The following is a 16,423-nucleotide window of genomic DNA, read 5'->3' as shown; positions in this document are numbered from 1 at the left end:
CGTTACAGTCTAGTAGTTGGTATAGAACATATTAATGCACTTTTCTGTTATACATCAACAGAAATTATTGTAATATGACCTCAAATTAATTATGATATTGCAGCATAATTTCCACAAACATGGCACTAACTGTTTTCAACAAAAGGTTTTTCCACAGTCCCCCTGTAGCTGTGTCACATCATGTATTAATTTTACAGCTGTCAGTAGCTTCTTTGTTCCCTTTGTGCAATATATTGTCGGACAAAAGTGTAAAATTGTACACTTAAAAGTAAAGAGGGCTTAGTGGCATGCACTTAAAGCTACAATATGCAACTTAACTAGTCGCTCTCTCCGTTCTGCTACACTCGGCCACGCTGAGCCCAGTGCTTCAGGTAGTTATCAAGTTAAAATCTAACGTGAACCCACTAAACTTAATAATCAAGTAGAAATAACTGACGCTTTCTGATTGATTAGAAGAACAAGCCCCATTCAAGAACCTTTACAAGTGAGCATCTTTGCACGGCTGCCACAAGTCACATACTATAGCTTTAATGTTGTTTCGCCCCGGCGTTGTCAAACACTGCTTACAATGAGTATGAAGTGTAAAAATAGGACACATACGATTTGGATCTGTTTACTGAAGCTGTTACACTATGTGAAATTAGTGAAATTCTTTCATAATCAGTTGAAAACCAAACCAAAGTGGTTATTTAAATCTCTTACATCGAGTTTGTACTGTGTACGTTTTGTTTCCAGTTGTCACTGAACCAGTACTCCATGTAAACCAAAGTATTTGGACTCCTCCTGCCTTCGCCGTCTGCCAAACTCCTTAACACCAACACAGCCTTTCCTCCAGCCATAACACACTCCCAGTGTTTGCAGCCCAGTTGTCCCAGTGAGGCAAGTCCTGCCAAGTCCTTCAAGCGCGTGTCTTTGGAGTTTGACACACACATGTGTCTCTGTCCGTCTGTCCCCAGACTTTTTCCAGTTTAGGAATGTTGTCCCTGCCTGTTGCAGAAGCACAAAGAGTCTTCTCTTTGTTCACATCCGTCAAGATCAGATTCTCTCCTCTCTCTGCGAGTCCACTTTTGTTTCCACGCTTGCCTTGAATCTGCACCGTCGGCGTTCAGCTCAGCTCAGCAGGGCTGCGCTGCTGCTGCTGCACAGTCCGCCATAACACAGGGCTGCAAGTAGACCAGAAGCCGTTACAGCACAAAACTGACATCAGTTTTTTTTGTTGTTGTTGTTGTTGTTTTGTTTTTGCTTTTTTATGCCAGTTATCCCAGAACAGCAGCAGAGCAAAATAGTAGAGCAGTAGCAGAGGAAAGAGCCAACAGCCGAAGTAGTAGAGAAGGGGAGGAAGAGCCTCAGCAGTCTCTAAAACCAATACAAATCCTTGCTCTTATCCTGCGTCTGCAGACCTGAGGGGAAAGAGTGAAAAGAAAGGAAAAGGCAGAGAAAGAAGGGAGATTAGAAAAAAGAGGTGCAAATGTCCTGTTGATAAAAGCAGGAACTGCCCGAGGCAGAGGAGGGATGAAAGCAAGACGGCAACAGAAAAGGAAGCTGACAGCTGGCGTTAAGGTGCTGATTGACAGACAGTTTGTTGGTTCAAACCACTTGTGGTAAGTTGAGCTGAGGCAGGAAAATCAATCTCCCTTCAATTCTGCTTTTCACACTGAAGTTACTTCTGTTACGTGGCCACGCTAAATGAATAAAAGCGTTTTTATTTCATCTGGAACTTACAGAAAGAAGAAGAAACGCAGCGGCAGCAGCTCATTTATTAATTAGCTCTCCGAATGGCTGTGCTTTTTTAAGGTAGTGGCCAAGTTCAATGTCAACACAAACAAGAGAGTTTCGCTGTGACAACATGGAACAAAGAAAATCCATCAAAACCCACCAATTTAACAGCCCCGCTGGTGACAAATGTTAACTTGATTTTAATTTTGGTATTTGCAATCCTTTTGACCATTGTCACAGGTGCTTTTCATCTATTCAAATCCAATTGTATGATCACATCTGTCACTGAAATTGCATTTTCAAATAACACAGCCCTATTTCTAGTTACACTTGTACCTTGTTGACCTTGTAAACATAGGAAATCAAACATTTTCATGATTTTCATCCTACTTGATCACAATGTTTTTCAGCTGATAGCTGAAGTAAATTCAGCTCCAGCTCCTAAGACTTAGCAGCTAGGATCATTTCTATGTGTTTTAATTTATCACCGTCAGTAGCCAGCATTGACCAGTCCCGATGAGAAACAACTAAATAAATACAGACTGTTATTTCAAGGTGAATAAAACTGCCACATATCAAAAACTGGGACTTGATTTTAGAGATTTTCTTTTTATAAAATCGACTGCACCTGAAAAACTGTCAATACCTGTGTCCATGTTGAGTCCGATCTCTGTTCCTGCTCCAGCGAAGGCACCACTCCAGGCCGACCCTGTCCCCGACTCCCCCTTACCGCCGAGGTCACAGGGTGAGGCGCTGGGCCCTGGTACCGAGCTCCCAGACGTAAGACGGTGATGAGACCTCACTGACGGCACTAACAGAGAACCGTAACGCGGGTCAAACGCCGTGCCGTACATCTCATGAACCCCTGGACGTGGATATGCTGAGCTCTGACTGCCTATAGCGCCGCCTAGCGAGTAAGGGTGATGGTGGTGATGATGGTGGTGGTGGGAAGGGTGCCACGGATCTGGACTAGGCTGGTGGAGGTGGCTGTGCAGGGAGGCAGAGGAGTAGGGATCCCCAGAGAAGGCGAGCTCTGTGTGGGGAGCGGACAGAGTGCCGCCCAGCGTGGAGGAGACCGATGGCTGGTAGGAGCTGTTCCAGAAAGACGGAGGGAAACTTCTCTGGCTCATGGGAAATGATCCGTCTGCAAAGACAGAAATCTGCAGTGCTGCTTTATCTTGGTAAAGAAAATGAACTTTCTACAGCCTCTCTCGTTATCTAGTTAACCCAAAGTGCCTCATCATTAGAGCACAATTTAAGATGCAATCATGAGGCCGAAGGTCCATTCTAGAAACAGCAGTCTGACATTCAAGGTTCTCTTATTTCCAGCCGTTAATTCCACCCACAATACTTTATTTTAAAGCAGTTTTAATGTCATCCTTAGGTTTTATTCATTGCTTTTTTGGTACAACTGAGAAAAGCTGATTGGATCAAATTGAACAAAAATATTCTGCATACTAGCTGCAACATTTTGACAATAAGCTCATTGTCACTTTCAAGCACAAACACCAAATATTTGCTTTTAACTGCTTCCTGGACTATTTGCAGTATCTCGTTCCATTGTAAATTTTGTATCTTTGAGTTTTGGGCTGCGAATTAAAAAAAAAAAAAAAATCAATTTAAAGATGTCACCTTGAGGATTTTGGAAATGACAAGGAGCACTTCTCACAATTTTATGTTGCCAAAAAGAAAATGAAAATCAGATAAATTCCTGACAAATACTTTTTTCACTGTGCTTTAAAAAAATATGCTGCACTCCAAATAATGACAAATAAAATTAACCAAAATAACCCAAAAAATTCTGACACCATATAACATAAGGAACATTAAAGTAATTGTAGTTGTAGTAATAAGTTGTGTGTGTTATTTGCACGTACTTCTCTATCTACATATTAACATGATGGATCTTCTAATGTGATCTAATTCTGATATTTGAACATTTTGCAGTTTGACTTAATAGTTTCTCCAAATGATCTAAACGCCGTTTCAAATGTGTTTCTTTCCTTCATCGTTACTGATATGAAAATGTTCAAAGACACTGAAAATAAGCAGCTTCAGCTCCAACATGCACTTGACACCAAAAACTGACAATGAAAAGCTCCAAAAAAAACAAACAAGAAACCATTACAGGCTACTGAAATGTAAAAGTTAACCTATTATGTTATGTCTCAGTTCCACAATATCAAGCCACACACATAACGACAGGATGCAGACGACAGCACACCAACATACAGACCTCTTCCAGTCTTGTGGATGCTTGATCCAGGATACGCAGTCGTCTGGCTGAGAGCTCGGCTGAAGTGTTCGTCCACCACAGCGCTGATGTCGCCCTGGAAGTAGGTGAAGAGGACGCAGCGGGAGCTCAGGTACTCGGCTCCCGGTGGCAGCTCCTTGTCCTCCTCTTTGATCGTCGGGGGACCTGGGGGGCCGAGCCGGCTACCGCTGTCTTGGGGGTCTTGCATTTTAGAATACAAAGCCAGTTTCTATGAAAGAGGACACAAAAGCTTTTACTGCATATAAATATTAGTTGTTTAGACTTTTCAGGGTGCTGCAGGTTTCTAGTGGGGAGTGAATGAACCTAAACTGCTTCTGTTTGTTACTTTACACACATGATAAAATGAAAAGCTCAATAAACATGAGCTTCATTTAATACTGGATCGATTCGATTTGCTCACATTCATTCTAATAATCACTGACGTAGTGTCATTAAATGATCAGGAACTATATGTAACAGCAATAAAGACATATTCAAATATCGTACTGTGGTTTTCTGCACACAGTGTGGAGCTGCTTTTGTTTTAATCACTTTTGTACTATAAACTGTTTATAAATTAAGTTTTTAAAATCTATCATATATTGCAAGTATATTAATTAAGTCATTTATGATAAAAAGCTAATAAGCTATAAAGTGCTACAGAGTTATATTATATATATTCTACCTTTTTATTATGAAGAGTACACTCATGTTTGGGGGACACAGTGAGTTTTGGCACTATGTGAAATATGCCTGGATGTTGACTGAGAGGTTTTAAGAGAGTGAAAAAAGCCTTTTAACAAGTCTCAGAGCAGAGGCCTCAGGAACCTGCTGCACTCACACACATCACACCACTGCTGTCTTAATTACTGAGAAAAGATTATGTTGTATAACTCCAATTTAAAATCACAAACTTTAGGTTTAGTTGTAAATTTGATTGAATTAAATAGATGTTGAACTAAAAATAGTCAGAATACATAGAAATCAGCTACAAAACCTTAACACAAATCTTAACTTAGTGAACTTCAGGGGTTTTGACTTGAATAAAGCTGAAACACGAAGGGTGTAAAAATAAACATTTCCCCTTCTCTGACTGACTAAAATTAGACATGAGACAAACAGCCTGTTGACACTAAATCCGGGGAAAATAGATTTTTTTTTATCGCTATAAGAAGAAACAAAATGAACCAGTCACCCTGAAGAAAGCTGAACAGTCGCTTTGGATGCGAAGGTTTACGCACAGAATACGTAAATCTCTGTCATTAGTGCACAAACAATCCATGCTTTGCGTTTTTTGGAGTCTTAACTAATGATTAACTGGAGGTGTTGCGGTGTTTTATTTATTTTTTATATTATTAAGAGGTGTTAAATTTAAGTGAGCTTTGTAAACATTTTATCCACAGCTGCTCCTAAAGTTGCAGCGGCCTGATCTTCTATATTTGCATGTAATTAAGTTTTACTGGTCGGTCCCACAAACTTTACAACCCACACACTGAAGTTTTCTGTTCATTCAAATGTCTCCAGTGTAGACAGAAGTGTCCTATAACTGCGTAAAACTGTTCCTGCTTACCTGGTGGTGATAGGGGCTGTAGGAGCTGAAATAAGGCTGAGGACCAAACACTTGGTACATCACATCCAAGCAGCTCATGGCGAAGAAATCACGAAGAAGAACCAAGCTTCATTGAGAGGGGAGGTCTGTTGAGACGGAGAGGAAGCTGTAATCCTGACCGTGGAGGACGTCTCTGCTGCGCTCTGCGCTCTTTACGCACTGGACTGCGGCGGGGCGCACGGACGGGAACCCCCTCCAACCTCCACCCTCGTCCCTTCACGCCCCCCCTACACACCCAGCCTGACGCCTGGCTCCCACCAATCAGAGGCTGAGCTCCACCTCTACCTTAATGGGCTTTTGAATTACTGGAAATGTTGTAATAACAGAAGCTATAAAGTCTCATATCTGCTCCGGTTCGTTTTAACTAATGATACGTCACATTTTTACAGCTATTTTTGGTGAATTTGATGAGTTCATATTTCACATTTCTTGTTTTATTCTGCACCCTAGCAAAGCTGTAACCCATTAAATTGTCATTATCTTCATATTCCTATGATTTTCAGCCAAATAGGTTCTGTATGAAACATATTTTTTATTTAAGATGTTAATGTGCTTCTGCACTGACTGACTCTCACCGAGCTTCAGGCTTTATCTAGAATATTCTTGACCTTGCAGCAGTGTGGAAAAATCATTTTAACTTAAAGGTCCATTTATCGTCTTTTCATGTGGCTCCAACTGTGATTTTGAAAAAGTTGATTAAGTAAATCAGACACGCTCATTACATTTCATGATGTCTTCTTTCTTTTTAAAGATCGTTTTAAGATTTTACAGCAGTAAATGTTTTTACTTTTGCTTTTAAACGTGACAGTATCAACGACCTGATGCACTTTATACCAGTGAGCATCAGGAGTTTGAACTATTAGTGCTTAAACCCAATCTTAACGACAAAGCAGCAGCCGCTTGCTGTTAATTGAGTAAATAAACAAACCAAACTGACCAATGAGTGGAATGCAACGCTACGGACCTCCACAAGCCTTCAGAGGTCAAAGGTCAAATAGTTTGCAGCCTGTTTGGTGCTATTATAGGTCAGGAGCCGCTTCCAATTTACCCAACATCAGATTTCAAGACCAGAACAAATTAAGGAGAAACTAATTAAAAGATTTACTTTTACTTTTATTAATATTCTCACACACTACTGCTTTAAAATGAATTTTAATTTAACATTTATATTACAAAATCTATGACCTCCTACATGAGTTTTTCAAATACACTGCTGATGTATAGTTGTTTTCAGTGACTTCCTCACAAAACTATTTCTATAACTAGTTTGTCATGGAAATAATATTAGGTTTTTAATAAAAGGTTCAAATGAAACTGAACAGTATAAGACGTTAGCAGAGTCTTCTGACTTTGGGGAGTCCCAGCTCTAACGACATGTTTGATTACATGCTGTATGACATTTTTAGGAAACACTGCTGGGGAAGTTTGTGTTTGTGGTTAGTTTCACCAATTTATCTCAGTGGAGCTGTTTACATGAACCTCTGCTCCCTTATGTTCAAGTCTCCAGCTGACAGATCATTATAACGTTTGACTGCGATGGAGCAGAAGCAGCTTATTCCTCACACAAAACGATCCTTCCAATGATCTATGGCTCATCTTCATTACATCAGAAAAGTCCTATTTTAAAGAAAAACTTGAAAACGTTAAATTTTCAATGCCACCCTGATCCTTTTGTGGTGATGGTCTCTCTCTTTTTGCAGCCTTATGAGCTCATACATGTTACTTTAATTAACTCAAATACACCGTTTGCCTGCACTGACCCAAATGTAGGCAACATTAAAAACTTTTAATGAGCAATAAGTTTAGTAACCGCTTGAGTAGCTCCTGTAAAAGAGCATGCACGCGTAGTCAACCTGTGCTATAACTAAGTATAAAACCTGAAAGGCGTGTTTAAACGTTACAGTATTAAAACCATCCCCTTCTACAAACAACCTGCTGCACTGATTCTTGTCATTCTGACACTCTGGTGTCCTTTAGGCTGACCTGCACAACAACCAGCACACCTGTTCCCACACCACAAGTGGAGCAGAGACGCTATTAAAACTCAAAATATCTCCGAGTGAAGTGCAGCTCAGCTCACATCACAAGCACTACTCAACAATCGGACTGTGCGTATTTTGCAACTGTGACCGCCAAGTTTTAAAGACACATTTTCAATCAGGAATGTTTGGCATCCCGTCCGCCGTCACTCACAGGTTTGATAAATTTTTTAGAAGCTTAAAATAAAAATGATTTTCTGACAACAGAAAAAAAAAATACAGAAAAAAAATACAGAAAAGACAAGTGCTGCTCCTGGAACAGGAAATCATGTCACAAGGCTTGAAGCAAATAGCAAAGTAATTTTTAGGTATTTCGTTTGCAATTTCTTACTATTAACATGAACAGGAGTGTAGCCATTTGCTCTCTAAGCCAAATTAACAGTACTTCTATAAAGCTCAGGCTAAGTAGGCGGCTATGAAACACTCAGTTACAAAATGTGCTGTTAGCTTCCCTGTTTACTGTTGTAGTAATCGTCTCTACATACATAACAAACCCTGGTGTTAGGTCTTTAAATAAAAGGGGGCAGGAGGATGTGGCTGAAGGAAACTTTGAAATCTGAACAGACAAAAACTGATCAGTTTGACCACAAACAACAACAGTAAGAATTTAGTTGGATGAATCACCTGCACGGATGTCACACATTACATACAATTTTACTATTTGGCTGGTATTGCTGTGTTAATTTGTGAAGTGAAGTGATTAACACCTGTACTTTAAGAACACATACTGCTTTAGAGGGTTATAAATCAAAAAAAGATTCTATAAGACAAAATGATTTTGCTTGATAAACGTGCATGTAGCTCAGCAGGTGTGTGTGTGTGTGTGTGTGTGTGTGTGTGTGTTCAACATGACTCATCCTTCACCACTTGCTTTTCCTTGATGGTGGAGGAGCGTACTGGTTTTGTTCAGCCCCACATGATGAGGGGGACCTGACCATGACCCTCCATTACCACTAGGCTACCAGAGCCCCACCAAGGACGGCGCTTGTGTGTTTGCGAGCGAGAGAGATCGGGTCCAATTAAAGTGCAGCTTGAATCGAAGTACAGCGGATGTACATGTGGCGTGTACAAAAACACAGCAGCACAATGTAAACTCAGTACTGTTACGTTGAGGGAGGCGAACACAAAACTGAACCGTCTTAGACTGTGTATTTAAATGCATCTAGGAGCTGTGTGGCCACTAAATAAGTTTCAGTAGTCTGAAGTTGTGCACATATGTAATGTTGACTCAAGCGCTGGGTTAATAACATAATATACTGTACTTATCTCTGTCTAAACCTAACCAAGTGCTTCTTGTGCACCTTTAACAGTGACAGAGAGAAGTAGTCTTCAGAGCAGTAGCCTGCAGATCACATCCAGCCTGTGGAAGGATGCTTTATGCTGCTATCTTTACCTCTTCTACATCACAAAGCATTATTTTAACCCAAAGCAGGATCTGTAACTCTGACCATCACGGTTTCAGAATTAAAAATGGATATTTACAGTGTTTCATGAGGGGAAAAATACAACAGCAATTTTAAGAGACGTCTATTTGAGGGTTGTATGAGATAGAAACAAAGAAGTGATATGAGTGTTTAGATTGAAGACTGTATAATCAGTAAACTCCACATTAACAGTCCTGTAAACAGTCTTTTATGCAGATGTTATTTGGAATCAACAGAAACAGATAATTACACCTACAATTCTAAATACAGTAGAAAATAACTTCATTTTTAAACAATCCTGTTTTATCTGTGGATTCAGTTGCTGCCTTTGCCTCAAATATATATTCAGCTCGACGATTTTTAATCCCCATAGACGTCTGATCCCGCCAACAGGCAGTCCCTGAACCTTCAAGGTTTTCTGCTGGAAAGCCATCGCAGAAGTTATTCTATTAAAACCACCCCATAATGAATGAAAAATAAAATAAATGGATATTCAGACACTCTTTCAAAACACTGCCCTTGCTATATCTGGTCTAATAATACATTTTAATAAATTCAAAATTAAATGCTTATGAAATTGTGAAAAGGTGAGAATAAAAAAAAAAAAAAAAACATTGATTTTGGAGAGTCTTTTGTGTGCTCCTAAAATTAAAAATAGACTCTTCGTAGGATGTTTTAAGTCAACGTTTTGTTTCCGTGTCGAAATAAAGGAAATCAGCCATTTTAATCAGCGTAACATTTGATTTTGTTTTCATGACTTAAATGTGAATTTCTTTGTGAGTATATTAAAAGGTTTCTGGATCTTTGTGTGCAGACTTTCTTTGAAATAGAGTGAAATGACATTTTCCACAGATTAAATACCAGAAGTGGAAAAAGAGAAACAGAGGAGCAGTAGGAATAAAGCAAAACTATCGTTTATTAAAAAGGACTTGATTCATATTCCTCAGTCATTTTTTTTTTTGATTGTTTGTTCATCTTTGCTCTTTTCTGCTCCGTTCTTGTTCCTATGCTAATTTTACTCAAGTAAGGAACCTAAACACTGCCTGTTAAGAAGCTAGTACCTGCAGCTTGAGTGTTGTTGTTTTAACTCACTGAATACGCTGAAGGGATGAAACAAGTTGCAAACATTTGCAAGTAAAAAAATAGATTCAACACATAAACTATAAGCAAATGAAAAATGAGTGAATTAAAGGTGATGTTGCTAATATAATGCACATTAAAACAGAGTCTCATCTGAATATGTGTAAGAAAATAATTGAAACATGTGCCATCACACTTACTATATAGACTATATTCTTTGCAAAGCCAGAAACTGACATATCCCAGTGGTCTGAAGAGCATCTTTCTTTCCTTCTCTGCCTAATTCTCCCCAATTCTTCCTTCTGTCTTTGTTCCTACTTGTCCTTTTAGCATTCACACCGGCTCCTCACTCTCCTCTTTATGTCTTTACAAATCAGTGCAGTTAACATTCAGTAAAACCTTTCAAAAACACTTACTGTGCCATAAGGAGGAAAACAGTTTTTCTGTGCGAATGCCTTCATGGAAACCATTACCGCCCCATGAAAAAGAGCGCTCTCTGACACAAGGCTATGAGGACAATCGCATGAAAGTACATGAGTTTTAGATGATTGCACATGGCTGCACTGCAAACAGGGATGGTTCAGGTGCAGGATGCAGCATGGCAGACAAAATGCATACAAGTCTTCTTTAATCTAAATATGTAAATCATGGAGGTTTTATGTCAGAGAGGCGTGCGAATGTTGAGCAAACACAGCTTTGATTCTTCTGCTTTTCCTGTTTGAACGATGAACACAGACTAACGCCACCTGCTGGTACGAAGAGTCATCACAGTTATTAGCACGCTGCTGGTTGTCGTCTTTACGATGCGTTTGAGTGCCACTTTTTAGCCAAGAATATTCTCCAATTTCTAAGCAATGTACTCTTCTACTGTCCCACTTTTCTAGCACCACAGAGTTTTAGGTTCATTTTGAGACGTGCAGCATCTTTGAGATTCCAACCCACAAGTTAAGAGGTGAACAGAACTAAATCACATTTGGTAAATGTGTCTGGTTGTATTTTGGGAGAACCAACCGAATTTAGTTTTCTACGTTTTCAGGTGTTAATATTGCAGTAGCTGGTGCACTTCACAGCATGTCAATATTCGTCATAGTTCACCTTAAGCTAAACTGATTCCCCACTTACCTCATGCTGAGGGTCCTCTCTCCTCACACTCTGCTCCCTTGCCTCCTTGGCGGGCTCCTGGGTGCTGTAGCTCCTGTTCTGGGTGCTGACAGGCCCAGCTGTCTCCTTTTTTTTCCTTTGCCCTTGGCTGTCACTCATTAATTTCCACCAAAGGCCCCTAAGCGACAGCTCTGCCTCATAGTGACCATACTTGGAGAAGAGGGAACACACACAATCAGGGTATATGTAAGACTGTAGGCAAGAATAGACACAATGTGCTTGTACATGAAAATAGTTAGTTAATAATAAAAAATTAAATAATACCAGTAAAGTGTAAATTTAAAATGGTTAAACTATGAATAGGGTTCTGTGCTTGCAATCATAACCTTGAACAAACTTAACAATTCTACATCGTCTCAAACTAATGTGCACTTGTATTATTCATGTTGTGAGGACTCACCTTCCTTTTGGAGAATAGGTGAAGATTTAAGTTAATGTTAGGGTAAATCTCCAGCACATTAAAGTAAGTTAGTGTCCTCTAAAGTGACAGAAACACGACTGTGTGTGTGTGTGTGTTGGTGTTAATCACAACCACCCTCCACGCGCTGCCTCTCCGAGCAATGTAAATTAGATCTGTTAATGAATATTTTCTTTCATCACATACAAGTGCAAAGTAACTATGCCATCTATGCCCACCTTGCCTCTCTGTTTACCGCCACTGTGTGCCAGGCCTTCGTACTAAATGAAAATATACACGGGCTGAACCATGCCTGGCATCCTCTCTTAACAAGCTGCAGAAACACTGTGAAGCACGGCTGCTATGCCGCAGGGAATCTTGAGAATCTTCATGCTTAGACTGACGAGCTCTTCCAGCTTTCACTGTTATGAGACAGATAACAGGGTTGGAGAGTCGTGTTTCTATCCAAGAGCAATTTAACTAAAATGTCATAAAAAATAAATCTGAAAAATGAGGTGCATTTCTTATTCTATTAGCTTCATAAACATAAAACAACTCGTAAAGTGTAAAACTGAAAAAAAATGCAAATTCATTAATGAATAAGACTAATTTTCAACTAGTGGTGACTGTAAGTCATCTTTCCTGAAACTAAAAAGGTAGTGTTGGTCGTACAAAGGCCACGGAAATGTTCCAGACCTGTTGGATGGTCAGTGTGGTAAAGACCGGCTTGAGGGTTCTTGAAGTTTGAGTGGATTTCCAGGTAAGTAGAGCCAATGACGGAGACCCACAGGTGAGTGTGGGAATACTTCATAGTCCACATCAAATCCACCACTCATGATCCTAAAGTCGATAATAAACAAATGAGAATTAAGAAGAGTGGAGCAAAACAAGTGACAAATCAATCAGCAAGTCAGGAGTGGGATCATGACCCTGTGCAATCGGAGGTGAAAGACCAAACTCTGATTAAGACTTTAAAAATTAGACTAGATCGTTACAATAAAACTCCAGATGGACGAACTAAATGAGTAAAAAGCTCGTTAAGGTGCCATGTTCTGTATGACAGACCCAATAAAACACAGTGTAGTGAATTACTCACTGGTGTGTTACTGTACAGATCCATATAACTGACAGGAGCTTAACGTTGACTTAACAGCAGTTGGTGTAAACTGTATGTACCAGGATGCAGACAGGCGTGGAGACGGCTGGACGTTTACCCCAGAAACCTTAGCAGCAGCTCCTGTATGAGGTTACCGGTGTTAAAACTGTGCCACATTCATTGGATTGCGTCCTGCGTGACACAGATTCCTGACACAAATCCTCCATTGGTGTCTCAATAAAAAGTGAACAGGACCGTAAATGAGGAATCCTGGTCAAGTAGCAAGAGGAGGAATTCACAGCTTGTCACAGTTCATTTCAGCATGAGAATATGAGACAGTGAAGCCTCAAAACTCAGTCGTTCCAGATCATGTCGAAATATTCCCGTTATAAATCTTTTCAGTTCCTGCAGATACCGATACTCAGCGTGCATTAAAGATTCCCATATCCTCACGGTAGGTAGGATATTCGTATTTTATCTGATAATGGATCATGGTTATTTTAGTAACTACATTTATCCTCATTCCTTTTTTGTTGACGCTACAGTCAGATTGTATAACAGCAAAGTCTTAGCAGTCATATCCTTTATCAGCTTCTTTATTTGGACTTCATTCAAGTCCAAAGTTTGTTCTGCAGTTAGACCTGTGCGATCATCAACTAAGGTACTGGGAAGGAGTGGACTAACTGCTATTTACCATCGAAAGAGTTGCTAATCAGCACAAAGTACAGCTGAGGGAGACGTCTTTAATTTTACTAGTGCATAAAATTAATGGACAAATTGTGTGGAACAATCCAGAGATGAATGCCAGTAGGACGCATCTTCTGGGGATCAACATTTAACATTTCTTTTATAATTATCCAGACATTTCAATGGGAGTTGCCACTCAACATAAGACAACTTTATGGTATATTATTATAGTAAACTGATCTATTAACTATTAACATGTCTTGTTTTTTCCCCCCTTACGATCATTTGTTTCCTGATTAAGAACTGCAGGATCTCCACTTCATCTATTCTTACCAGCAGCCTTGCTTCTTTATGCCCCCCCACCTCCAGTGCTTCAACTCCAACAGCTTATAAATCTCCTCAACCGCATAACGGTCTTAACTGAATAGAAACATGACCCGTCTGATGCTAAACTACTTGCAGAAAAACAATGAAATTAACATTTTAGGTTTGTCCATGTACTTTATTGCTGTTGATGTTTGAGGAGTGATTTTCCCTCAGGTCTTTTGCTTGTTTCATCTTGTTGACATACAACTGGTGCACGTGCCAGCAGAAAACAGTTTGCCACTAAACTGTGAAAGAGTGTTCTTGCATGTAATGAAGCTCAAATCACTATTATTTTATCTGGAAGTTGGCTAACAGTGATGTAAGATAACACACTTATGGGTGGTACAAAGGTACCAGTGAGGAAACTGCAGCAAATGAGGAGAATGGGCCAGCAGAGAGGAACCATCTATCAGGACAAGCCATGACTTCGCCAACTTGATCAGGTTTCAGCTCACTATTTAGAGTTTTATGCATGTGTGTACGCTTAGGTCCTGTGACTGGCAACAAGACTCCTCTGCCAGCCATCTTGCAGTGTTTAGGGATGAGGTCAGACTCCCATTTTCTCTGCTGACTGTGTGTGTGTGAGGGTGAGAGAGACCTGCCTGCAGTGTAACAGCTCTACGAGTGTCCTCATGAATCACGAGTCATGTGGCTTCCTCTCATCTTGTGTACCCAAGTTAGAAATGGCCCTGAAATCCGTCCCCGTGTGTGAGAGCGAGAATAACGAGCACCAAGTTAGATGCAGGACTGAAACCTTAGTAGGGCAGCAAAGGAACAGTGTGGAACAAGGAAGTGGAAGAGAGCTTGTGTGCATTTGTGTGTCTTCATATTCTGAGGTCATGCAAAGGTTCACTCGTGGTTTTCTTGCTTCCCCAATGAAGAACATGATGTTGCATGAGTGATGAAAATATATATATTAACAATGTACGTTTTTGCAAAGCTTATGACTTTACAGTGGCCACATTAGGCTTAATTTAGGGTTTTAATGTTAGTCTGGGGCTCCACCGATACAAGATATGATTGAAATGAAGTTAAAGCCAGATACAGCTGGAAAAGTACTGAGCTGCAGCAACCTGTACAGGGTGAGAGAAAATACCAAACCCATAGATAAAACTTAACAGAACTGGCAAACATGGAACAGGCAAGAACTAAACTTAATAACCAGAGATGTGAGACTGAGAGAATGACCAAAGAGGACAGGGAACGAAACAGGAGGCAAAAGAAAATCCAGAATCCAAAAGCTAATAGAAGTTGTGATGACGTGACAGGATTCGATTGGCTGTCGAAGGGGTGTGACAAGAGAAGTGGAAACAACAATCTGGCAGGGAAATGTTGTCCCTGGTGGGATAAATATAGTCAGAGAACAGGTGAGAGCAATGAACCTGATTAGACAGAGACAGGCCTGAGCTTTCCAGAAAACAGGAAGTGAGAGAGGGAAACACCGAGGTGGTTGATGAGCGGCAGCAGCTCACAGCAGCGTGGTCAGGTGGATGTCAGAAAGAATAGGTGGGGGAGAGGACAGGACAAACAATTTAACAAAACAGAGCTTCAGCATGAAGCAAAACAAAAGAGTCTGTCTGCAAAATATCCTGCAACACGTTCTCGTCTGTTTGACACGTGTACTCACCTAAATCACGTTTCTCATCAAGACACAAAACAAAACACAACAGGTTCACAGAGAGAGTCCAAGGAGCTTCGCCTTTTGTAGAGGTGATTGGTTTCTTGCATTCAAGGCGACCAACCAGTGTGGACCAATTTGAATTGACCAATCGCTGGAGGGTCAGCACCTGGAGGAGAAAACAAGGGGCAGAGGAACAACAGTGCCAAATGTCCTGGGACGTAACAAACGCCTTGATTTTGACGCTGATTTTTAAAATAAGATAAAGCTTTATTGTCATTGCACTTAGTCACACTTAGTACAACAGTACAGTGACATTGCGATGTATTAGTAGGCAACCACCAAATCACTGTGAACCAACATCTGGTCCAGAGGTTTCACCTGAGTTATTGTTGCTTCAAGGCTTCAATCTGCTGTTAATCTCAGTTCATCTAATTGAACTGAAAATACAAATGACAAACCTGCACCTTTTGTCATATTAAAGATAAAGGTTGTGAAAGCTGAATATGAGTTTGTTCAAATGAAGGTGGACAATAAATCTGTTTACTTTATGAATTAAAACACACATTTTGTTACTATAATGAGGATATCTCAATTGGCAATATGACAATTAACATATAAATAAAATGAACCCAGACACTATTTTATTTTTTACACCAAAATTTCCAATTTTGCAGTACAACAGCAATTTTTATGGTTGGGTTTAACTACTCACAGAAAGTAGTTATGGCTCAGGGAAAGATAACCCAAGCCAGTTGAGGCAGATGGCCACCCAACCTGAGTTTGGTTCTTCTGGAGGTTTCTTCCATTGTTGTTATAATTGTATTGTATTAAAAACGTAAATTCTAAGAAGTACAGTTGGAGACAAAAACAACCGCAAGAGATTAAAATAAAAGCCAATACGGGCTAAATGGACGTTAAATTTAAAAACACTTGAAGATGAACATAAAAACACTAATGTAAAGTGCTTCCTTCA

The 16,423-nt window shown here is 40.0% G+C and overlaps 1 protein-coding gene across 1 annotated transcript; it reads right to left on the bottom strand.

The window, feature by feature from the left end:
• Nucleotides 1–1,110: 1,110 nt before the first annotated feature.
• On the bottom strand, nucleotides 1,111–5,618 carry vgll2a (vestigial-like family member 2a). Its single transcript, XM_026341912.1, has 4 exons — nucleotides 5,541–5,618; nucleotides 3,953–4,199; nucleotides 2,363–2,860; nucleotides 1,111–1,163 (listed from the first exon to the last, which is right to left on the bottom strand). Exons 1-4 carry the CDS (start codon nucleotides 5,616–5,618, stop codon nucleotides 1,111–1,113), a joined length of 876 nt encoding a protein of 291 aa, XP_026197697.1.
• Nucleotides 5,619–16,423: the final 10,805 nt, after the last annotated feature.

The sequence above is a fragment of the Anabas testudineus genome, chromosome 24 (genome assembly GCF_900324465.2).
Source record: "Anabas testudineus chromosome 24, fAnaTes1.2, whole genome shotgun sequence".
Taxonomy (NCBI): Eukaryota; Metazoa; Chordata; class Actinopteri; order Anabantiformes; family Anabantidae; genus Anabas; species Anabas testudineus.
Note: the sequence above shows the minus strand (reverse complement) of the source record. Positions and strands in the feature narration are given on the sequence as shown.

Bases quoted from the DNA above. Each gene is read 5' to 3' on its own strand.
- vgll2a (XM_026341912.1), bottom strand. From the start codon at position 5,618: ATGAGCTGCTTGGATGTGATGTACCAAGTGTTTGGTCCTCAGCCTTAT. The intron at 2,861-3,952 runs GTCTGTATGTTG...CTGTCTTTGCAG, and splicing joins CATCCACAAGACTGGAAGAG to ACGGATCATTTCCCATGAGC. The intron at 1,164-2,362 runs GTATTGACAGTT...GTCTACTTGCAG, and splicing joins CGGACTCAACATGGACACAG to CCCTGTGTTATGGCGGACTG.